The sequence below is a fragment of the Cynoglossus semilaevis genome, chromosome 13, assembly GCF_000523025.1.
Source record: "Cynoglossus semilaevis isolate Cse_v1.0 chromosome 13, Cse_v1.0, whole genome shotgun sequence".
Lineage (NCBI taxonomy): Eukaryota > Metazoa > Chordata > Actinopteri > Pleuronectiformes > Cynoglossidae > Cynoglossus > Cynoglossus semilaevis.
In genome coordinates this window covers 17,152,978-17,177,396 of record NC_024319.1, presented here as the reverse complement: position 1 = coordinate 17,177,396, position 24,419 = coordinate 17,152,978, and the positions used below count along the sequence as shown (strand labels likewise).

At 38.5% G+C, this 24,419-nt stretch overlaps 3 protein-coding genes across 13 annotated transcripts in view; all 3 read left to right on the top strand.

Moving 5' to 3' along the window:
• arhgef1 (Rho guanine nucleotide exchange factor (GEF) 1) overlaps nucleotides 1–2,073 on the top strand; it is a 40,040-nt gene extending 37,967 nt beyond the window's left edge. For 6 of the 7 annotated variants that reach the window (XM_017037996.2, XM_008323972.3, XM_017037994.2 and 3 more), the window contains 7 exons: nucleotides 193–282; nucleotides 382–434; nucleotides 509–670; nucleotides 773–883; nucleotides 1,003–1,178; nucleotides 1,458–1,561; nucleotides 1,943–2,073. In XM_017037996.2, coding sequence (XP_016893485.1) covers nucleotides 193–282; nucleotides 382–434; nucleotides 509–670; nucleotides 773–883; nucleotides 1,003–1,178; nucleotides 1,458–1,532 — 667 coding nt within the window. In that variant the 3' untranslated portion in view covers nucleotides 1,533–1,561; nucleotides 1,943–2,073. The remainder of the gene's footprint in view (nucleotides 1–192; nucleotides 283–381; nucleotides 435–508; nucleotides 671–772; nucleotides 884–1,002; nucleotides 1,179–1,457; nucleotides 1,562–1,942) is intronic. The other variant, XM_025061253.1, reaches the window with a different exon arrangement.
• A 4,022-nt stretch (nucleotides 2,074–6,095) lies between these two features.
• Nucleotides 6,096–10,803, top strand: cd79a (CD79a molecule, immunoglobulin-associated alpha). The gene is made up of 5 exons (XM_008323971.3): nucleotides 6,096–6,404; nucleotides 7,778–8,101; nucleotides 8,414–8,529; nucleotides 9,600–9,662; nucleotides 10,514–10,803. Exons 1-5 carry the CDS (start codon nucleotides 6,365–6,367, stop codon nucleotides 10,643–10,645), a joined length of 675 nt encoding a protein of 224 aa, XP_008322193.2. The 5' UTR covers nucleotides 6,096–6,364; the 3' UTR covers nucleotides 10,646–10,803.
• Nucleotides 10,804–12,480: 1,677 nt separating this feature from the next.
• The window catches only part of lipeb (lipase, hormone-sensitive b), a 25,839-nt gene continuing 13,900 nt past the window's right edge, over nucleotides 12,481–24,419 (top strand). The window contains exons 1-6 of one of the 5 annotated variants that reach the window (XM_025061695.1): nucleotides 12,579–12,704; nucleotides 17,180–17,223; nucleotides 21,607–21,848; nucleotides 22,606–22,890; nucleotides 23,865–23,955; nucleotides 24,215–24,241. In XM_025061695.1, coding sequence (XP_024917463.1) covers nucleotides 21,609–21,848; nucleotides 22,606–22,890; nucleotides 23,865–23,955; nucleotides 24,215–24,241 — 643 coding nt within the window. In that variant the 5' untranslated portion in view covers nucleotides 12,579–12,704; nucleotides 17,180–17,223; nucleotides 21,607–21,608. The other 4 variants (XM_025061696.1, XM_025061694.1, XM_025061697.1 and 1 more) reach the window with 4 other exon arrangements.

The following is a 24,419-nucleotide window of genomic DNA, read 5'->3' as shown; positions in this document are numbered from 1 at the left end:
GAAACAGACGATAACGTGTGTGGGAAGAAAAACAAACAAAGTTATGAAAATACTAAAAGAGGGGAAAAAAAGAAATGTGATTGGCTATGACAGGAGTTTGTTTATGTTTTCATTTATTTCAACTTTTGTATGTGTGTTTGTGTGTTATGTTTTCATTTATTTCAACTTTTGTTTGTGTGTTTGTGTACACAGTTGGACTGATGTAATAAAGACAGCAGTGGATGATCTAAAGAAAAGTGTACCCGTGAAGCCCGTACTGCCTGAAGTGCCGCACATTTACCCGTATGGTTATTTATATTTTCTCCTAGTTTGTGTGTCCATATTTTAGTGGCTATCGCAAAGACCAAAAATTGATTCGTTTTTCTGGTTTTTGTGGGACAGGCCAAGACCAATAGTGAGCCTGGGTGAAAATGGAAGCTTGAAAAGAAGCAGTGGTGAGAGCCAAGCACTAGAGAAAACAAACGTTGGTGTGATAATGCAGTTACTTCGGCCTAACGCACAGTCAAAGTCTTGTGTCTGCCCACAGATCAAGACAAGGATAGCCTGACAGATGACAAGTCTTCTGACCTCAGACACAGGCTCATCGATTTCCTGTCTGAGAAGGGCTTTGACCTCCTAGGTCACTCCAACAGCGATCAGGAGAAAATTGCTGGCGTTGCTTTAGAAGAAGGTAAACAGAAGTGTTTATTTTTAACTGCATAACTCAGTCATAACTTCACTGCAGCTTTGAGGAAAAAAAAACAAAACCTTCTTATTATGTGTCTCCTGTTAGTGATGTCGCTGAAAAGACTCCTGGTCGGCAGCATCAGTCTTTCAGAGGACTCGCAGGGTGACGAAGAAAATGGAGAGGAGCAGTCCGAACTGGACAGCTGTCACTCAACAGGTAGAAATCACAACAGTGTGTCTCTCAACAGGTAGAAATCACAACAGTGTGTGTGTCTGTCTGTCTGTCTCAAAAGGAACTTTAAGCCTCACAGTAGCATATAACCTGCGTGCTCACAGACAAAAGCCAGAGCACGGAGAGAGGGGGAGAAGAAGAGAGTGACGACATTAGTGAAAAAGAGGCCAAATCAGAGGATGAAAGGAGCATCAGCGCGCCCATGGTGTTGTCACCGGAGAGGATGGAGGAAGTACACAGGCGGCTCCGAAGTCTAGAGCAACAACTCAAGAGGTTACAGGTGAGCTGACCGCTGACTGAAACTGACAGAATAAAAAGTAATAGTAGTAGTGCTGAGCCAAGCAGTACAACATGAGGGAAACAAAAATCAATTTAGAATTGTACAATTTATACTGTTTGTATTTTGGTCACTATATATATATATATATATACATATATATTTATATATACATATATATACATATATATGTATATATATATATTTTTATATATATATATATATATACACACATATATATATATATTTATATATATTTATATATATTTATTTATTTTTCAGAATGTGGAGGAGGAACACCACAGACTGCAGGAGGTTCTTTCTCAATTCTCCTTGGAGGGAGTGAACTTCCAGTAAGACCCATTACTCCACCTGCTGGCCAAAAGGTGAGATAACAGTATTGGACGTGTTAACGTGCATTGTCCCTCCATTGTACTACGTAGGCTGTTAGTATTTTTTTGTTTTTGTCTTTATTAAATAAAACGTTTTCTTCTCATGTATCAAAAATTGTCTGTTATCAAACAACGCGAAATGAAATTGCAAATGTTTTCCAGGTTGGAAGGTAAGTTCCGTTTTCTCTTAACTATCATGTCATTGTGATGTTTAAGTACACATATTTGAAGGTAGTAATATGTAAAATTGTTAATTAAGTATTTAAGATTTCAAGACAATTTGTAATGAATGTGTTTTATATTTTTATTCATCACAATATCCATAATTTGTTTGTGCGATTCAGCTGTTTGTTTCTGTCTTTCACTTTCCTTCAGATTGTTGCTGGAACCGGTGTAGACTGTCTGAGGCTCCCCTGAAAATTCCTCCATTTTATAATAATTCCCGGCTGGATGCTTGCTGCCTATTTTGCTTGCTGTTTGTGTAAAAAAGGAAAAGAAAAAAAAAACCCCAAAAAACTAGAATGTTTATGAAAGGCAGGAGGCTCTGTTCGGGGGCGGTTCAATGAGGGCCACACGTGTGGCGTACGCATTCTCTGCAGAGAAGTATAAAAACAGAAGGAAACAAAAGTACGGCGCCTCCAGGCGGCGAAGGGGATGGGGTGTCCGCAAAGGTTCGCTCCTAAAAGGAACATGCGTCTTGTGTGAGAAAGCTGAACTCGAACTCGACGATGCGGAGATGGTATTCTGCTATAACACACGCGCGCCCATATAAAAGACACGCAGTGCTACCCAGCAGCGAGCACTGGTGCCGAGACGCAGATGCACAGTCGACGCTGGCCTCTTTGGCTGTGCAGATGTAGCATTCAAAACACGTGTTTGAAATACTACTGCTGATCGTTAGTGTTATTTCTAAGTCTATGCCAAAGTAATGCAGAGGTGCACTTTTTCTTGATCAATACCAATGTATGCCATGTTATTTTTTACATTTAGTAATTATATTATTAAAACTATCAAGTTAGCGTGAAACACACACGCGACAAGATTAATCAAGTTAGCGTGAAACACACACGCGAGAAGATTATGTGTGTGTGTGTGTTATAGAGTTTTTAATAATTGAGGAAGTGCTGGTTTGGGGGGGGGTCTTCTTACTGTAATTAGGTAACAGGCAAACTTTAAAGGAGTGCGATGGAGACTTACTGTTATGTATAACGTTAATTTATTATTCTGGGACAGTGGGGCGACTGTGGTGGAGTTACGCTGTTACAACACTGGGCCACAAGATGGAGTGCCAGCAGGTGTGTGTGAGATGCAGAGAGAGTACAGCAGATGAAGGGAGGCATGTCATAGGTTGAATCGATCGTCATTGAGTTAAATGTGTCCTTCCTTTCCTAGTTTGTCCACAGGGGACCAAACAGTGGAAAGTTGTAAAAAAAAATGGTGAGTGACATCAGACATCAGATGTGGCCCAGTGTTTTCATATGTCATGAGTATTGACTTCCCAAAAACTCATTCGCAGCTTCTTATCCGTAAACCCGAGTGATTGAGATGATGACGAGATTCAAGCCCTTGGTTTGTACCTAATTTAGCTGCTCGTTCTAACAGCGATGGGAAAAAAGTCCATACAGAAAAGCCTTTGGAATTGTCCGTTGCAGATATCACAACTTCAAGTTTAAGTGATCACCGCCGATACATGCAGCTGGACTTTTAAGTCCTATTAAATCGGGATGGTCCGATGGAGTATCTGCCGATACCGATATCAATCCGGTAACTTCTTTTCTCCGCCAGGATGCCGCGGGCTGCCTTAGCTGAGAGGATAGTGTCCCTGTTTAGGACAGGTCACGCAAAGTTAAAGTGAGCATTTTGGGCTTAGGTGTCGGATCTGATGGGCTATAGTTGTTTTTTTTTTCCAAAGTTTGACCAATATTGGACTGATACTAATCTTGAGTATCGGATCGCGCCATCCCTACCGCTAACTGTCCTGAGCTTTTCAAATTTACCAAAGTGTTGTGTCAAAACTCTCATGATCAAATATTGTCAAAAGGATTCAGAAATGGTGCACGGTAAACTCCGTTATTGTGTTGATGTCACAATCAATGTCAATACAGTCAATGTGTGCGTGTTTTTTAAAAAAAAAATAATAATATGCAGCTAGCTGTGTTCAGGCTAGCATCTTCTTCCTTATAGCTCATCTTGTCTTCCACAACTTGCTCCCACAGTAGTCCCCTGTCAGTTGGGTTTCCTTCAAATGGTTTTGGGTCATGGTCCTATTCTATATTTGTCTCTGATACTGACTTTCAGTATCGCCGCATTCATTACCAGTGCAGATGCAGTGAGCGCCTGGATTATTTTCATTCCAGTTTCTTTCCTTTAAGTACTGTAATCCTCGTGATCAATTCCTGAATAGCATGTAAATGGTTTTTTTTGCCACAGTAACAAATGGACCTCAGTTTTGGAAAAAAAAAAAAACAAACAACAAAAAACGTTATTCCAAGGAGCATTTAAGATGTAGTCTCGACCGTCGCTGTCTCGCCTCTCTCTGATACTGTATATAAATGCTGATATTGAAGGAAACAAAGCTATCGTCATCCCCGTTATCTCTTTGTGTTTGTTAAGCTTTCGCAGTAACATACACCTCTTGATGGCTTGCTCACTTTTTTTTTCAAGCATGATCACCTTTTCTACCACGCGCATACTTGGCTTTGATGTCTATTTCGTACGATTTATGTGAAAGAGGTGTCTGCAGTGATGATAGTCTGTATATTTGGGTATAACGTTGAGAGCAACAGGGCTTTTCTGTAACCTGTATGTCCATGGCAACACTTGCCACTGATTAGCATCACTGAAGTCGGCTAACGACATGAATACATGGCTTAGAAATGACCGTAAAATGTCAGCGGTTGCCTTTAAACCCCCCCCCCCACAAAAGTAAAAGAGGAACCGAGCATACTTAACCGTATGGTAAACTCTTTGCGATTGTCTTTTGCGAAGGACGTTACAAAACGTTACAGAATGGATATGTATTAGTCGAGAGAGGACAAATAATATTTCCTGGTTATGATTTGTATTGTATAATACTCTAAAACACGTGTCAAACTCAAGGCCCGCGGGCCAAATGTGGTCCACCAAGTCGTGTTGTGTGGCCCACAGAAGCTTAAAAAAAAGCATTGGATTATAATGAAGTCCATGCTTGTGGTTTTCTTTACTTGACGAATTACTTTTTTTTCTTTTAGCAATTTACAATATTTGTAACTCAAATAAATAATAATCAATTACAGAAAAGTGTATTAATACATTAAGGAGTGGTTACTTTAGTCTTCCAGACCCTCGGTAAAAATGAGTTTGACACCGCTGGTCTAAGTGATCCTCCATATACTTAAATAATGGTGGAAATGTTGGTGAACTTTAAGAAAGTTAAAAAAAAAAATCAAATAAATAGCTTAAAGAAAATGTGAAAAGCTAAAACCTATAAGCATTTTAAAGTCGAACTGAAATATAAAAAAAAAATGCTTTAAAAGTGACAGTATTTAACTAATTTGCTCTGATATGATTTACAATGGCCCCAAACAGAGGGAAAAACGACACGTGTTGAACAAAAAAAAAAAAAGACTATTTTCTTTCTTGCTATAATGTCCCCATTTAACCGCTAACACTTTCACATAATTCTATTTTTATACATTGACAGGCGATCTGCTGCCTTTGCGTTGAGTTAGATGGAGGATTTCGAGCACTGCAGTCCAATGCACAAAACAATTTTTACAATATTTACAAATCGTCAAATTTCGTCTCACTACAAGCTGGAAGGGTCCGTTTGTATTTATACATTCATACAGGCATAGAGTAACAATGGTTCATTTACATTATTCGCATGGCTGACAGTTACAACAGGCACTTCCTGGTCTTTGTTGCCCTCGGTTCCACAAATATACAGAATACCCAGATGTATCGACGGTCACCATTGAAGACCGGTGCTTTGTTCTGACCAATCAGCTGTTGTTCCGCTCAATGGCCCTTAGGTCTGCGAACAGTTCACCCTCTTCCATGTAGGATCCAGAGAGTGAGAGATCATTGTAGGCCTATGTAGGCCTCATTGGCAGACCCCCCTGCTTTAGCGTTCTTTCTCCATTCGCGTACCTTTTGCTTGGATTCCAGCGGTGGGATTTGAATACCTCGCCACCTTTGCCGACCGTTGCTGTGTATACAGAGAGGACACTGCCAATTTAGTCAGTTTCCTTTATCCAAACTATGATGATGCAAGAATTATATTGTGTATTTTGGGGTTTGAGTTTTACTGTGTATGAGGCTCTTTCATGATGTATACTTAAGGAAAATTGTGGTACGTTTGTATTTTCTTATTCTATAATATTTTTAAATAAATTTGGGAAATGTAGTTCTGCTTGGTTATGGTTATTTGCTGATGAGATGGTGCTTTTTTTTTTTTTTTTCTTTCTTTTTTTTAAAATCACTTTTTTTTATCATATGCTCATCATAGGAAATATTTATTTGCGGTGTAACGGGCCCTTAAAGAAATGTTTATCTGTAAAATCTGTCTCGCGTAAAGGCTTTTTTTTTTGAATAACATCAGCCACTGTTACTGGTAACACACCACACCTGTTACTGGTGTATGTAAATAAGTGCATGTCAAACAAAGTCATGCGTTTGTTCAAGCGTGAATCCTGTGGAGACAGACGAAATACTGGTGCTGCAGCAAAACGGTAGCAGTTGAAGACTGGGATGGACCGTCTGATCTTCGTCTTTCCGTTCGTTTAAGTCACTTTGTCCTTACATTTAAAAAAAAATATGGCGGCTCTTACGGTCCTTGCTCTCTGTAGCTTCGCAAGTAAGTAAACAATAATTTGAACTAAATGTTTTTAGATATTTATATCTATTTTTCATGACAGTATTGGTGTCGAAGTCAAGTCAAATGTATGCTACGCGTAATGAACAGTTTGTCTTTTCCATCACAGTGCGTTTTAATATCCTGAGCATTTATTTGTTTCCTTTTTTTATTTTAATAGTGCTGCTTTTAGTTCTGCTTCACTGAAGCTCGTCCCCTGACAGAACAGATGGCTGTGTCTGACAACTGTACTTCGGTTTATTTTCCAGTTTACAGTTCTCTACAGTACCCCATTCGTTGTCACTTTTTTTCGTTGACTTGAATTTGTTTTGTTTTTTTCAACACTTCTTCTTCAACTTTTGTATTTGTTGTGTGTTTAGTGGAAATTTCCTTTTCTTTTTTTTTTTTTTTTTTTTTGCATTTCCTTATTTAACTGTACTGTATTCCGCCTCGGTTCGAACGTCGAGTGTCTGATTCATCTTCACCTCGTCGGTTTTGCTCTACTCGGTTAAAAAAAACATACGATTTTCGTACCTTTGCGCTTTTACTGTAAAATTAGTACGTTTCTCCTTTGACACCACTTCTCCTTTGTCCTCCTCCTTAATCTTCTTCCTCTTTTTTTGTCAAAGAAGTTGACTGCAATTCTTCTGGTGATCATCCATCCATGTGCCACATTTGTTATCTCTCCTCAGCACATTTTAAAACGTTAAAACGTCTAATATGTCCGGTCCTTCCTGGCTACTGCAAATGGAAGTCCCAGCATCTTTAACCTCCTGTCACCTCCTGCAGAGATGTTTGTTTGTTTGTCATAGTTGTTCTATGATATTATTCATAATTACTTCCACAAAAAAAATAACAAAAACATATATATGTACAGTATATATGTGTATATATATGTATATATGTATGTATGTATATATGTGTATATATGTATGTATACATGTATGTTTATATGTATGTATATACAGTGCCTTGCGAAAGTATTTGGCCCCCTTGAACTTTGTGACCTTTTGCCACATTTCATGTATATATGTATGTATGTATATATGTGTATATATGTATGTATACATGTATGTATATATGTATGTATATATATCTATATTGATACTGATATGTGATGTACAGTATATAGTTATGTTTTTGATATGTATTAATATATATACATATATTTATCCATACATATCTATACAACTTTATCAAATATCACTATCAATATAAATATATAAACATACATACTGTACATACATACATACATACATATATACATACATACATACATACATACACCAAATATATAACTTTATGTATCTGTGGCTTTCCAACCATCTGTTTAATAAACAGTACGTATGAAAACATTGAAATAATTTCCTCCACAGTGGGAGCTGTACACAGTGAGCTTACTTGGAGGCCTGACAACCCCTACATGAGTTTTGCCCTTTTTGAACCTGCTGAGCTGATGTGCTGCTTCACCGTCACATCTGGGAACACAGGTTCCGTCCACTGGGTCAGAAGTTTCAACGGCGCTGGCACAATATCTGTGAACCTGAAGGATGGCGTGACCTCGAACACCCAAAGTTACCGAGGCGAAAACTGTAGTGTCCTGATCTTTAAGTCAGTCAAGCTGAACGACAGTGGACTGTACCAGTGCTTGCTTAACACCAAAGGCCACTTCTCTCATGGCACCTACATGCAAGTCTTCCGTAAGTCTGTTTGTGCTAAGAGCTAGCTTAGTTTTCCTTTTTATGCCTTCAATGACTGGGAAGCCAGATGTTGTCCAGAATTGGCCCACAAACCGCCAGTCGAATAGGTTTATTGTATTGAAACCACAAGTCCCATCACTAGGTGTCAGTTCACTAACATTGAACTGTACAATCCATGCTCCATCATCTAATTCATTTTATTCTATGTTTTATCTCACTTTTTTTTCTTCTCATGTCAAGTTGGAATTACACTCCGCAAAATGTAACACGTGTTCCAGAAGATGTAGCCTTGCTTACATTCCTTCTTTATAGAGCCCCTGAAGAAGAGGATAAATCTCAAGGAAACCACCAAGAACAGCATCCTCACCGCGGAGGGAATCCTGCTGCTGCTCTGTGTACTCTTGCCTTCAGCCACCCTTTTATGCAAGGTCAGAAGGTCACTCAACTGTGGGGGTGATGATGTTGTGACAGCACATTCACATTATTGATTGGTACGATGGAAAGTTGTCTCTCCATCCCAAATGGTCCACAATCACATCGGGAAGATGCAAATTCAGTCTCTGACTGGAGACCTTGACCATAGGTAGGTAGGTAGATGGACAGATAGACAGATGGATGGATGGATAGACGTATAGACGGATGGATGGATGGACATATAGATGGATGGATAGACGTATGGATGGATAGATAGACGTATAGATGGATGGATAGACGTATAGATGGATGGATAGACGTATAGATGGATAGATAGACGTATAGATGGATGGATAGACGTATGGATGGATGGATAGATAGATGGATAGATAGACGTATAGATGGATGGATAGACGTATGGATGGATGGATAGACGTATAGACGGATGGATGGATGGACATATAGATGGATGGATAGACGTATGGATGGATGGATAGATGTACAGATGGATGGATGGATGGATAGACGTATGGATGGATGGATAGATGTACAGATGGATGGATGGATAAATGGATGGATGGATGGATAGATGTACAGATGGATGGATGGATAAATAGATGGATGGATGGATAAATAGATGGATGGATGGATAGATGTATAGATGGATGGATGTATGAATGTATAGATGGATGGATGGATGTATAGATAGATGGATGTATAGATGTATGAATGTATAGCTGTATAGATGGATGGATGGATGGATGGATAGATGGATACATTTTAGTCTGTTGGTTCACCAGCTGTTGGGTGGAATTTAAGCATCCTAACTTTTTATTCTTTGAGTTGACTTGAGTCCACGTCCATCATTTGGGACGTAGGGTGACATCAAAACTGGATGAGGAACTGAACTGAACTGAACTGAACTGAACGTTAAACTCCTCCCCAAGGCAATGACGGATAAAATGACATCGTCTTAACTCCTGCCTGGGTTTCACCACACAACATTGAAAACATCAAGAGGCCTGTGTTCAAATGTCAGTTACACTGTTTTTCTAAGTGATTTCTTATTACTTGTTTCTTACAGTCAAAGAAACTGGTTCAACTAGAAAAGAAGAAGGCGGGAAAAGAAGAGGAGAACATTTATCAGGTAAGACTCGAATTGCACAAACCTACACATTATAGAATTCCCATTGTGAATATTACATCACAATACGTTAGTTTCAGCAGAAGCTTTTAGCCAAAGCGATGTACAATTTGCGTCAGTCAATCAACAATCAAGCTACAGTAAACATACAAAAACATAAATAATAAATAAGGAAAAAGTACAGTTATAGTCATGGTAGGTCATAGAGTAAGAAGAATAGTATGTCATAAGAATATGTCATAAGGATAGTCGTTCGTAGAGTACGAAGAGGTGCATGTTAGACGTTGGTGGGTTTGTTAGGATAGCAGCTGTTCTTTGGAGAAAAAAGTTCTTAAGTGATTCTTGAAAGACGAGAAAGAGGACCCTGCTCTTGCGGCAGCCGGTAGTTCGTATCCAAAAAGTTCTTAAGTGATTCTTGAAAGAAGAGAAAGAGGACCCTGATCTTGTGGTAGCTGGTAGTTCGTATCCCCATGTTCACCGAGATCGCCTTGTGTGAGGAGGGGGCAAGACAAGTCAATACTCCTGTGATGTGCGCAGCATCCGAGCGGATGTGTAAGCCTTTATCAATGAGTTTACATTTGCAGGAGCGCCCCCTGTGGTTATTTTATAAGCAAGAGTCAATGACTTGTGTTTGATCCGCGCAGCGACCGGTCGTCAGTGTAGATCAATGAGCAGTTACATACGCCCTTTTGGGTTGGTTAAAGACCAGATAGGAGGGCATTGCAGTAATCTGGACGGGATATGACCATAGCCTGTGGTAACAGTTGGGTGGCGTGTTGAGTCACTAATAATGATTTATCAATTACTATTATTAATAATGAATGAATTATTGAGTCATCTTGTGTTTCCTCCAGGGGCTGAATCTGGATGAGTGTTCTGCCACATATGATGAGATTGTACGCACACAGGGGCAGTACCTGTACGAGGATGTGGGTAACATGAAAGAAGAACTGGAAGAGGAGGAAATCCAGCTGGAGAAACCCTGAGAAGTCCGTGGATAGATTAAGGCTCTATTCAAACTATATGGCTGCAAATGTACCGCAATTTATACTGCAAACGTTGACAATTTGAAGGCTTTGGGGTTTTGTCTCTACACATAGGGACAACATTTTTCATACAGATTTTAATATATATGTATATAAATATGCATATATTTATATACATATAAATATATGTATTTATTTATATATATATATATATGAATATATATACATAAATATATATGTACAGTATATATATTCATATAAATATATACCGTATAATATTGATATATATATACTTTATATATATGTGTATATATATATATACATATATATATACTAATTGGAATTGGCAGCCAATCAGTGTTCACGTTGAATTACGTAAACGCTAAAAAGAGCAGCTAACCAGATTTTTTTTTTTATAATAATTATAGATAATGCAAAGCAAAACATTGCTTGGATTTTAATGCATGTTCAATTAAGCTGTGCTACGCATAAACAGAATAATAAAACATAAATGGACCGACCAATCAAAAGTCAGAATTGTCTGTAAGTGAATGTCATAAGAAAGTCACTTTATTTTGTCAGGAAGGGAAAAAAATGGTAGCATGAATGTGGCCTATGTGTGACATTTATTGCTATGCGGCTTCAAATTTGAGTTAAACAAATACATTTGACTTCTCATGAAGTCTCTACAGTACTGCAGTAATACCCAGGATTGGAGAAACACTCCTTAAAACAAGTGGCGTCTCGTGTATATCTCACGTCGGCCTTCAGGGTGTCCTGCCTGAACAAATTCACACCCTAATAACTTGGAAACCATCAATATTATGCAGAAATAGACGTAATGTAGACGTAATAACACTGTTATTTTAGCATGACGTAGATCGAAAAGCATTAACAATGCCATAACACAATTACAAAGACAATTGATTTTAGCCCACTAAAACCTCTGAGACTTTCCTTAAAATTAGCTCAGTGACTTTGTCGTACACATTAGCTGTGTGTATCAACAAAACATACGTGTGTAATATGTGGCTCTGTACTTTGCGGGTGTCTTGTTTTCAAAAATAATAAAATTTAACTAGCAAAAATGATATATGATGTAATATATTTGATTTCATTCAATTTATGTTTCAGCTAAGAGTTACAAGAAACAATTTTAAAAGAAAAATGCACCTGATTTGCTTTACGTGGTCACAAAGCATGGCATATTATTTTATATTCATGTAATGGCGATGAAGTGAAGCATGGCATATTATTTTATATTCATGAAATGGCGATAACCAAGCTTAACCAAGTAGCTGAAAGTAGATACCCTTTTTAAGACATGGTACTTGGTGATTTAATCGCATAACTCAACAAAAGTACATATTTTAATGAATATATTTTTATCGGTAGGTTTTAAAACTGTCAACTCCTGAGACACCGTGTTTAGTCAAAGTTCTATATACATACAAAAGTACATATTTTAATGAATATATCTTTATCGGTAGGTTTAGTCAAAGTTCTATATACACTTCTGAACAGTTCTATCACCCGCCCTCCTCCTAAAAAAACATTTTCTTGGGAAATTCATTTCCTGACAACCAGGCTACAACATGAAAAAGTATTACACATCCCCTTTGTCTTTCTGCAGAATATCGGAGGAATGCACTGCCTTCTTGTTGCTACAAATCAAGCCACAGGTTTTTAAATGTACTCTGTTTAGCGGATATAATCAATATTTCTAGTGTATTCAAGGATCAGTTCTACGGAAACATATTTTCCCTGTGCTGTGTATTACCACTTTTTCTTTGGGAGGCTTTGATGTAAAGGGGCGGGACCATAGTAATGCTTTGAGTCTAATAATTGGCTAGTAGTCGCTGTTGCGGTTCTTCATTGGCTGTTATTTCTGTTGTGGGCGGGGCCACAGGCGCTCCCAGGCAGGTATGTAGTGGGAGACTGGAAAGGCGGTGTATTTTTCGGTGGGCGAACATGGCGTCGGACAAGAGTGCTGGGAACAGTCGACCGGAGAAAGGAATAAATGGAAAACGAGTGGCCAAACGTAGAGACAGTCCAATTGGTGAGTTAAGTTTCCTGTTTTAGGTCAGTTTTCCCATTAAACTGGCCGACATTTATGTTGTCCGACATTGATGTTGTCCCAGCCGATGCTACAAACATTTCAGCCGGCGTTAGCTGCTCTGTTAGCTCATATGATCAAGTGGTGTTTAAGCCTCCGGGTCTGGGTGCCTTTTATCCGCTCTACATGAATGTATGGTTAGGGATACGTGTTGCCAACCTCCTCTGTTGTCATGACAGTAGCGGCAGACACCACGTAACGTTAATGTTTGCACTATTAGTCAAAGCAGGGATGATAGCGACATCTGTCTGTGAGTGGCTCCGAGGCTGTGTGTTACTGAATGCTTTTATACGGTGTCGTAACTGGCGACATAAGTCACTTGAACATCGAGTTCAAACGCGTACAAAGGCAGGGAGTGGGCATGGAAACGTGGAAGTGAGTTTGTTTCAGGTAGGATGCATGAGTTAACTACACTCACAGATACAAAGTGAGAATATAGGGGAATAAGGGAGTTGAACCCGACTGTTTAAGTATTTTGGAATACTCGGCTTTAGCTAAGTGCCAAATGTAGAAAGTAAGTAGTCTGACAAAGATGTCGATAATAATATGGAAAGATATCAATAATAATTCCTACCGTGACTGGTTACAGGCAGGTCCTGCCAGGGATTCTGGGCCCCATGAAAATAATTTCTACAGGGCTATTTCTAGGGCTGGAGAAAGTTTTTCTTGATGTTACTTTACATAAAACTAAGCATTTCGTTTCCATTTATCCACTTTAATTCCTATTTCACTTAGTGTCACGTTATTTTATGTTAATATACACTACATCCATCTTTTCTAAGCTCCTACGCTAGCCTAGCAATTCTGTCTCCATGTCCAAACCATCTCAAACTTAGTTTATTTCTGATCCTGTCCACCCTGTTCACTACAATTGAAAATCTTAGCATCTTCATTTTGTTTAATCTGGATGGCAACTTGTCTCCTATCAAAGGCGTGTGGCCTTGTTAAGTTGCCAAGGTGCAGCACCACCTCCGTTCTGAGAGGTGGTGGCAGGTTAACAAAAGGGGTTCCATTTTGGTTATTTTGCTAACAAGATGGACAACATTCCCTTTCACCCCCCCCTCACACTGCTTACTGGGCCTAATTCCTAATGTTAATATTTAACATGCTGTGTTTTTGGAAAACTTAAATGTTGAAATACACATATAATTGCTGTAAGTTAGTGAAACAGATTTTTACCATATACGTATGTCTATTATAAGGGCTATGGGCTAAGTCCATTCACTAAACAAAAACGTTTGCTGCTTTAATACAGCTGCTTTTTTTCCACTGTTGCCTTAGTAGACTTGTTGTATTCTGTTGTATTGTAGGAGCATGTATTATCAAAAGTACAGACATTTTCACACAGAGAGTGTGGTTAACGCAAGGGTACCACTGTTTACATTCTACCATTTTGCCTATTGGGCAGCTACCTACATACTTAAGGTTTGTCTTATCAAGATTCCTCTTACATGCTCTGTAAATCTTTGCTACCCACCAAGCCTTCCCTCGATAAAAATATTTAATGTAAGGATATTGTTTCTTAAGAAAGGTATTTCATAAACAAGTCTACAACAAAATAGTACTTTTTAGGTCATATTTTTCTTATCTCTGATTAAAGTAATTTTCTTTTTTGAAGAGTTCCCGCACAAAGCTATCTTTGTTTTTTTTTACTCAAAATTAAATCATATTCATTACATTTGTTCTGTTTAGCAAACATACTGTTTCAAAGTTGTTTAATATATCAGCTGTCCTAGTTTAAATCAAATGACTCTTTTGATTTTACAATCCTATTTTCTCATTTAATCATTCAACAGTAAATGTATCAATATGATGATTAAAGATAATAATAATAATAATAATAAAATTGCACTTCCTATCATAAATCAATATGTGTTCAAGGAGTGAAATGTTAAAACCTCAGTGTTTGTCCTAATACAATTTTTCTGTACTGACTAAACAGGCTTTCTCTGTTACCTGTTCTTATATAAACAGAGCTAAAACTAAACTGCTATGTTGCCATTTGGAACAACACAAGTTCCTCGCAAATTATGAAACGCAAGTATTACAATATTTTCGGCGATGTATTTGTGACGGGTTGGTCAATAGTTGCCCGCCTTTATAATGACATTTAATGAGATTTCTGTTAAAAACAACCCTCTTACACAGTGTTCTAAAGCAGCTGAGTTACTCTCAGCTCATACACGTGTTATCTACAATTTTAGCCCTAAAGGAACTCTACAGGTAGATGAAAAAGAATGTGGATGCCTATTGTGGCTGGTTTCCTGTTGTTCAAGTTTGTCCTTGTGTGTGAGCCAGGCCCTTGTTGAGCCAGAAGTGGGAGAAGGGTCAACGCTTCCAAAGCATGACACTACCAAGCCCCCACTGTTGCCTCTTCCTCTTTGCTTGTGTTCACAACTTGTTCACGACTGTTTTTAAAGCTTTATGCCAATTGACATTTTTACAAAAAAAAAAAAATCAGATTTAACTTTAACCCAAACCTTTTCTAAATATTTATAAATCTTAGCTACGGTACTTTTTTCACACTAAGGCAAGTTGGAGAAATCTAATCAAAATAATGGCAACGAGTAGTTGCTGATCTATTGCTTCTTTCATTATTATGTATATAATAGGGGTGTGAGAAAATATGAATACACTGATTTATTGCGATATTTCATTTTACGATACTGCATCGACATTGTAAAGCACTGTATCAATTTTTTTATTAACAATTGACATGCAACGTTGATTCATTTTTATGTTGCATTTAAATCTCTGGCCACTAGTCTGCAGCAGTCATCTTGTCCGCTCCAAAGGAATAATTACATATCGGGAGAGCCCCAGTCTGTGGCACGCTACCTATCCTGTGCTTGTGCTTAGCTTCTAGCTTTGAGCTACAATGGTAAAAGGGGAAACTCACATCATCTTGTGTTTGCTTTGCTGACAGTTTTCCTACAATTCATTTGTTGAAAAAAGTCAATATATACAATGTCTGTATAATCGCAGTATATCGCAATATAAAGTATTGTTGCGCCTGTATTGTGATGCGTATCGAATCGGCAGATTATTGCCAACAGACACCGTGATTGGGTTTCAATGTGTCATTTTGTTTGTGCTTAACTGTGTACAGACCAGAGACAGATGTTATGACTTTGGGAGTGAACCCAGAAAGTCAGTGTAAGGCGCTCTGCTCTTTGTGTCTGTCTTTGTCGATTCCTCTTTTAGACCAGCGGCCTAGGTCCAGACTTTGATCTTTTTAAATGCAGGCCACAGCGGGTCCTAATATTAGATAGGGCAGACTACTTCAGGATACATAAATTATATATAATTTATAGGTGTATTAGAATAAAACATACAGGGCGATCCCTCATCCTAGTACCAGAAGATTTTTGTTCTATTTTTGACTGAAAATGATATAATTGACTATTTATAATTGACTAACCCTGTTCTATGGAAAATGTAAAAAAAAAAAAAAGTATGTATATGGAATGCTACTATTATAATTACTATTATCATTGCTACTGTTGTATTATATTTTCTATAACTGGTACTACAACCTCTACCACTGCTAATGCTAATGCTTTTGTTAGTGCTAGTACAAATGCTTACATAACTGTGAAGAATAATACAAACAGTAACAACGTGTGTCCTTATACATTTGGGATTTCTTTGTGTTCAATGTGTTTTTTTTTTCCACAGTCCAAACACATACAGACTGGGGTAAGGGTTTCTGAAACTGAATTGACTAAAAGTGTGCTTGTTTGTGTCTATGTTTTTGGCCTGGTGAGCCTTACAAGATGTACTCGACCTTTGCCTATCTTCAGCTGGGACTGGCCGCAGCTGTCCTGGTGGCCAATACTATTAATAACAACAAAAACAATAAGGAATGGAAGACATTTCAGTTATTTGATCTTCAGCTCATTAAATCTATTTAATTATAGAATCATAGCTTCATGAAGTTCAATCGATTGTCGTTAATGTAAGTCGATATAAAGAAAAAAAAAAGCTCTGCTTTTTCTTAATGTCCCTGCTTCCATTGTTATAACCTGCCAAATAGGGTAAAAGTCAAAGGGAGTTGCTAACTGACCAACAAATAACAAAACTCCTACAATCTAGAGGGAGAAAGTTCAGCAGATGAAAGCCACACCTTGTTTTTTTTTATATATATATATACTGTATATTAAAGGAAAGATCCATAGCGAGAGGAACAGAATGATAACAGAATCTTTTTTTTGAGTAGAGTCCGTTTTTCTACATGCTGAATGGTTGGACCTATGCAGTAGAGAAGAAGGAAAGAGATACAGCAACAGCTTCTTAAAGCAGCTGAACTAGTTGAGAAGCGCTGTTTCTGTCATAACTCTCTCTCTCTCTCTCTCTTTCTTTCCTGCTCTCTCCCTCACTCCGTTTGTTTCTACCATGCTCACATTGTTTCCTGGAAGTGAGGAGACAGACAAGGACAAAGCATTGAACTCTGAAGCTGCTGGTAAAATATTTTCTCTTTTTACACCACACTGCTTTAAGTAGATATTCTGATCCAATCATGTATTTTGTGTTTTAGCGGCCCCCTCAGGAGTCCTTATGTGATGTTACTGGCTTAACGGCCTTTGAACATGACTTATTAATACCTACTCTCATCCATCTTTAATGTGAAAAGACTGGGTTTTGTCTATAGGGTTGCAGTGGGCTTCCAGTGACAATACAATACTATTATGCAGCTAAATTAACTTTTTTTATTTTTTTTTTAAGATCTCAACACATTTGCTAACAGATTTGCCGAATGACTTGAGTCATTCAAGTTTAAAATGACCTCAAGTTCCTTCGGACGCAATCTTCTGGCGTGGGCACTGGGATTATGTTTTTGTCAACAGACTGAGTTTTATGAGCAGCCCTTTGGATAACGTTCATTTTGTTCATTCTCATGTGAAAACAAACTTTATTTTTGCGTACACATTAAAACTGAAACGACCAAAGTTCAATATCATAAATTAACTTTGAAATAAAACACACATCGGTAGTATTTGTTCTTTGCGTACACATTAAAACTGAAACGACCAAAGTTCAATATCATAAATTAACTATGAAATTAACTTTGTTTCTTATTACATCTCTTTATATGTAGCCTAAAAAGTTCCTTTTTAATATTTTTTTTTTCCACAGGGCAACAACAACAACAAAAAACAAAATGTATGTGCTGTAATTTAGCACATACAACGCTAATACTTCATAATTCTGCCGATATATCGATGCTATATACTGGCAGGCCAACTCCTAGTACACATTTGATATGATCTTGTGGCCCAAATGTAATTACATTGTGGACCAGATTTGGCCCCTGGGCCTGAGTTTGACTAGCGAAGTAGCTCGATGTGGAACAGTGAATAGGAAAAGATTGAATGTCTGTCAGAGTGACTCTCTATGATGACCATGGACGCTCCTGCATCATGGACCGGCTTAAGACGAAAATAGCTTCATTATCATTTTGCAAGTTTTTTTATGAGCATATGTGGATATGGCAGAGACAGCTAGACTTTATGGACTAATTAGACTCATCCAGATGATGATTTTAACGCTGCTTTGATCAAGCAATTCATTTATTTATTTTTTTTCATTTTGGCTGCCTAGCCAGAGGACATCCTGCACCTGAAGCTTACTATTTGGGCTTGACTAGTTTACTGTGGTCGGTCACCCTGATCATTCTTTTTTCGATTGTGTTTGCCTAAGCAAAACGTGTCCGCACAGTTCATAGAGGAATTATTCCCATATGTCAATAGATGAAGAATACTGTGTGTAAAGAACAACGTGTGTCTGCCTGTGTTGTCAGTAGCTGTTGTTTTGCTCGCTTTCGCATAAATGTATGGTGTAGTGATACCAAAATGTTTAATCAGAGGTTAAAAAGAGATTTTTTGAGCTTTTCTCCTCTTGGTTTTTATTGTCTTCCAACATACTTATCCACCTGCTCCACTCTGCGCTAGCACCACCTTACAATCCCCCGTCTGTCTCATTTCGTACACAGAAGTGAAGGTTGTTTACACCTCAGTTGTCCCTCATTTATCACTCTGTTTCGCCCTCATCTTCATAGGAGCGTTACCACAGACGTTTCTGCCCTCTTCGCAAAATCTAAAACTATCTCATTTCGTACACAGAAGTGAAGGTTGTTTACACCTCAGTTGTCCCTCATTTATCACTCTGTTTTTGTGTTTCGCCCTCATCTTCATAGATAGAGTGTTTACCACAGACATTTCTGCCCTCTTCGCGAAATCTAAATCTGTTTTCCTCCTGCACTCCTTGCTTAAACACCTCACCTCCGCAGCATCATTATCACCACTTTCGCCCTCACGGACATGTCTTTTTATAGTCTGCGCCTCTCGCCACTCTCTCCTTCTGCCACTTCATTCTGCTTGTTTCCTTACACGCTCTCACCTTACAGCCTCAAGTTAATAATCCTGTCTGAAATCCTCTTCACTTCCGGTTTGATCTAGATTGTTCTCTGATACTCTCCTATTCGTCACTGTTAAAAAAAAAATCTGCTGTTTTTTTTATGGTGAAGTACCGGTAGCCGCGGTTGCCGAAACAGTACCGTAAAATTACAGTACAACGCTTTCTTCATTTACTGACACTAATTTCTGCGTTTTAGTATTTTACTGTAAAATAAAGTTCAATACATTGTTTTAGTTTAAAATTGACATGGGGAAATTCTCTCCTATTCGTCACTGTTAAAAAAAATCTGCTGTTTTAGTTTAAAATTGACATGGGTTTTGTTTCAACGGTACAATGCCGGCAGCTGTGGTTAATTTACGGCTTGATATTGTTGACTTTACAGTTAGTAAAGTGCGCTTGATTCCTTATTTTTCTGTACAATCAACGGTATAAATTGTAAGCTACACATTTGTTCTGTAAAAGATACCGTAAATTCCTGCGAATATTAAGGTCCAAAGAGAAATTCCCTATAAAAATGACAATAAATTCGTGATAGTCAAAATGTAGGACGTGCATTTTTAGTATCGTTATGTTGTGCAGCCCTACATTTTTTTTCTGTAAACTTCGAATTAATATTGTCAAATTAGTTAATGTTCCAAAAGTCACGAAAAACATTCACCTGATTCACTTTGAAATACAAATTCTTCATTTCAAGTCCAAACATTTCCGATTTTGCCAGCACGATAAGCTGCTGTAAAAACGTAAAAACACTTTACTTACAAACTGTTACACTGCGGCTCGGTCCCTAATGACTAGTGATGCACCGAAATAAAAATTCTTGTCCGAAACCGAAAATGAGGAAACCAGGGCCGATAAATGCAATGGTACTAATAATTGTTATGCCAGTTAGAAGTACTATTGCATTTATGGCTATCACTGTGTACTGAACCTCAATAAAGTCTTTCGGACGAAAATTCGGCGCATCCTTACTAATTACCTATGGGCCGGTACCGGTCTTTAGAGCGGTGATTGGGGACGCTTGACCTCAGACCTTGGCTAACAGCTGTATGCAAACTACTAACTATAGTTAGTAGGACTACTTCCTATTACTGATAACTACTGCATGCTAGTAATCTACCCCTTTGGTATTTGTGGTGCACAAGAGTCTGTAGTTTCACTCAAACCTTCTCTCTCAGCCCAGTCAAAATGTGCTTCAAAGGTTAAACTGCTGCTGATGTTTTCTAAAACCTCAGACATTTCCCAGTAAGTTTAAAAAGGAAACGGCGCGCTCACAAGACCCCATGACCCGTGTCATAAAGAAATTCTGAAATTAGCCGTTGATGCTCTTAGACCGAATGTGCAACGCAAGGGCTGACAAAAAGCTCATTATACAGTATTTTCAAAGAGCACAGTGTAAATTCAACCTACAGTGTGAGTCACGGGGTATGCTTGTGGTTGAGGATTCTAATCCGGGTGGTTAAAGTGTCTACAGCTGCCACGTGGAATTAAATTGACGAATTGGCCAAAATGTTGTCGTCAAATCAAAAAGTTATTCTTCCTTTGAAGCAAATAATGTTTAATGACAACATTAGTTAAACTCACCCCCCACCCCCGCACCACAACACACTACCTCGTGCAATATCCTCTATAATTTACTATTCTATGCTATAACACCCGCTAGCAAGTTTTTGTTCTACAGGAATAACACATTTATAAATGTTTATTTAATTACATATTTACTGTGTCTTATGTGGATTTTTTTGTTTTGTTTTTTTTTTTACATGAGATGCATCCAATAGTTTGTTGACCAAACATGGCAGTATCAAATAGGCAGTGTGTTCCTACACAGAAAAAAGGGCTTAGTTAGCTTAGCTTACTCTTGCCTAACACTGATTAAGACTTGAAGGAGGATTAGAGTGAGAGAAAACCGTAAGACATTACTTAATTTTATGATTCTCCAGACTCTTATAAGCTTTAATATTTTTGATTTTGTGGAGTAGGTGTAATTATACATTTTAAATAACATTTCAGGGTTGTATGCCCAGTAATAAAGAACATCTGTAGAGTACTTCTGGGTCGGACGAGGGTCTTCACCCTGATCAATGTGCACAACTAGATCTATTTGAGAATCTGGATATTTTTCAGGGTGAAAGCTTCTTTCCGTATGACCCATGCACTCTGACAGTAGGTGACCATCTAGCAAAGGTGAATTGTCTGTCGCCCCCTAGTGGCATCAACAGAAAATGCATTGTGAAAATTGCATGTATTGCAAGAAAAAAACATCATAAGCTCAATGTCACAAAACGCCTAAAAATTGTGAGACATATCCAGTTATATTGACGTCGTTTCACTTTAGCTTTACACCCCTACATAGTGATTCTAAAAGGTAAAATACCCCCCTGATGCATGAAACTATTTTTACCATTCTTTCCTCCTTCTCTGTTTCTAGTCATGGACACCAAAGCAGTGTTTGCGGCCCTTTACAACATCTGCGAAGAAAATGCCACATTCTTCTCAGGAGGAGCCAAGGGGCCACAGGGGGATGCGTCTCGGCGATTGGTGGTAGCGATGAACTCGATCCTGGAGCATGCTCGCAGTCTGGAGCCAGTGGTCTCTGGTTTTGCAGCAGTTTACCACCATTTTGATTTTGACCCACACATACCTGCTAATGGCTATCGCTCGCTGGTGAAGGTACGTTTTGAACGTTTTTCGTGCATCCTTTTCATTGGATGTTATTTATCAAGCACCTCTTGCCCACGCAAATAACCTATAGTTTTGATTTGTGTAGCTGCATGGATGAGAATAGTTGTGTATCATCTGCATAACGGTGGACGTCAATATTATGCCTTATGCTATTTTTATTACGTAAAGGTAGCATGCGTAAAGTGAACTGTTGATGTGGTCAAGTTATTGATATATAGCTCCGAACCGGTCAGGTGCCCATGCTAACCCCTGTCTACCACCAATAGCATCACATCGCTCAACACAGCAATGATCACGTATTTTACAATACGTGAAAGGCTAGTGGCAGCCATGTGTATATAACTTGAAAATATGCTGCATATTGGAGCATTTTTACAGACCTTACATGGAAACGTCCACGTCGTTGACATCTCACGGCAAAATATTACACCTGGATACAGAGAAATGACTGTTAGTTTTGAGTAACACAGTGAGTTCCAGGTGCCAACTTGAATTCAAATTTCCCAAGACTAATCCAGTCAAACACAGTGTTGAAAAATGCAAGCTATAGAACATACAAATATTTTTTTCTTTTTCCTTTACTTTCACTGTTTTGCTAATTATGTGTAATATGAGATATTGTTTTTAAAACAACTTTTTCATTAAATATTTTATTGCCTTCTTAACCCCCCCCCCTTCTAGGTTTTGCGATGCTGCCTGCTTTTAAATATTTTATTGCCTTCTTAACCCCTCCCCCCTTTTCTAGGTTTTGCGTTGCTGCCTGCTCCACATCATTCACAAGGGGCGCTACATCGCCGCCAATCGCCGCAGAATATTTTTCAGGGTGGCACACAACGCAGGTGAGATGGAGGCCTACTGCAATGCGCTGTGTCAGCTGCGCGCCCTGCTTTACCTGGCCCAGCGCATGGTAGAGGAAAACAGCGACGGCAATCTGTTTGTGCGGGAGGAAAGTGACCTCAGCGAGAGATTTGTTCGTGAATACTCAACCATGCACAAGGGCTGTTTCTACGGCCGCTGCCTGGGCTTTCAGGTAAGATTAGTTTTATTCTACCAAGAATTAAAAAAAACAAATAGGCCAATTTTGCAATGCTGTGTTGCTATGTTTTAATTAGGGTGTTAATTTAATATTCCAAATGTAAGTGAACACAGTCTAATTTTTAACAAAATGACTATAATGATAACTTTTCATTTACTACGTGTGTTTTTTGTTTACGTCTTTCTGTGCAACAACGCCTTGGCTGCTGTTGTTTTGTTTATCAATGGTAGAAATAGTTTTTCTGACCTGTCGCTAAGCTTTAGCTTAGCCGGTATATACTCGTTTATAATGGATATAACTAATTCACGAGATGAGACATCACGCGGCTGTAAGCAAAATTCTCTCGTCTTCCGTGTTGTTTCTAATGACAACCCACTTGTAGTACCTCAAGTGTTTTTTCATTTGGCACTGCGCTCAAAGTGCAGGTTGTTGGGTTGCGCATGATAGTAGTAGTCCAGCAGTTGCATGCAAGTAAAGGAGGAGGAGCGGTCGTTTGGATGGAGCTAGCTATCGCCAAGGATTATTATAGTCACCCATGTTTCCACATTCCTCAAACCAGGTGAAATTGGAACAGCACCTTTTAAGAGAAATTGAAAACATTTATTAAGTTTTTTCATGGTTTTTTAGGGTGTTTCATAAGCAGTGGACGACAAAATCATTTTTCTGTTGTGGTCCGATGAACGGCTGTATTACTGAAATGACATGAGACAGTTGTGGTTTTGAAAAAAATACCATATCAGCTGTCACTTGGTCACAATGGCCAAGACCATTAAAGGAAAATGTTGACAGAAATGATTTATTTGGGTGATAACTCATAGCTGTATGTGAATTCATTAGTTCTGTGAACAAAGAGATGGACGAGTTAGCAGTTGACATTCAAAGTGGAAGACGTGGCTTTGTTGCTCAGACGCTGATCTCCTTCTAGATCAGTGTGCAATTACTTTTCCTCTTTTTATTCATTTCCCTAGTTCACGCCATCGATCCGGCCCAGTCTCCAGACCATCGCTATCGGCCTTGTGGCCTTTGGAGAAAACTACAAGCGGCATCAGACAGGAATAGGTCAGCATAATCCTGGTTTCACCTGCACTTTGTCATGAAATCATTGGCATTCATAGATCATTCCTTGTTCATACCCACACCTCCTCATTACTCCCTAGCCTGGTCTTGTTCTTCTTCTACACCTTTAAAATGTTTCGGAACGTGCACAGTTACTCACAGACACAGCGATACACCACTCCACAGACATTGGTCGATATTGATCAACTGAAACAGGAAATCATTCATCTCATATTTTTATATGCTCTCTGCTGCACCACAGTGGAGTCAGGAAGCGTTGCGCCGTACGGTAAGTGGGCTGAAAAAGTCTGTCTTTTTGTCTTTGTTGTCTGCAGTGAGTTTCTGATGGACATGGAGATGGTATGTGTACAGTAGTAGTAGATGAGCAAGACCTGAAGGAATCAGCCAAACGAAGAATACTATAATATATAGCGTATATAATGTGTGTATGTATATATATATATATA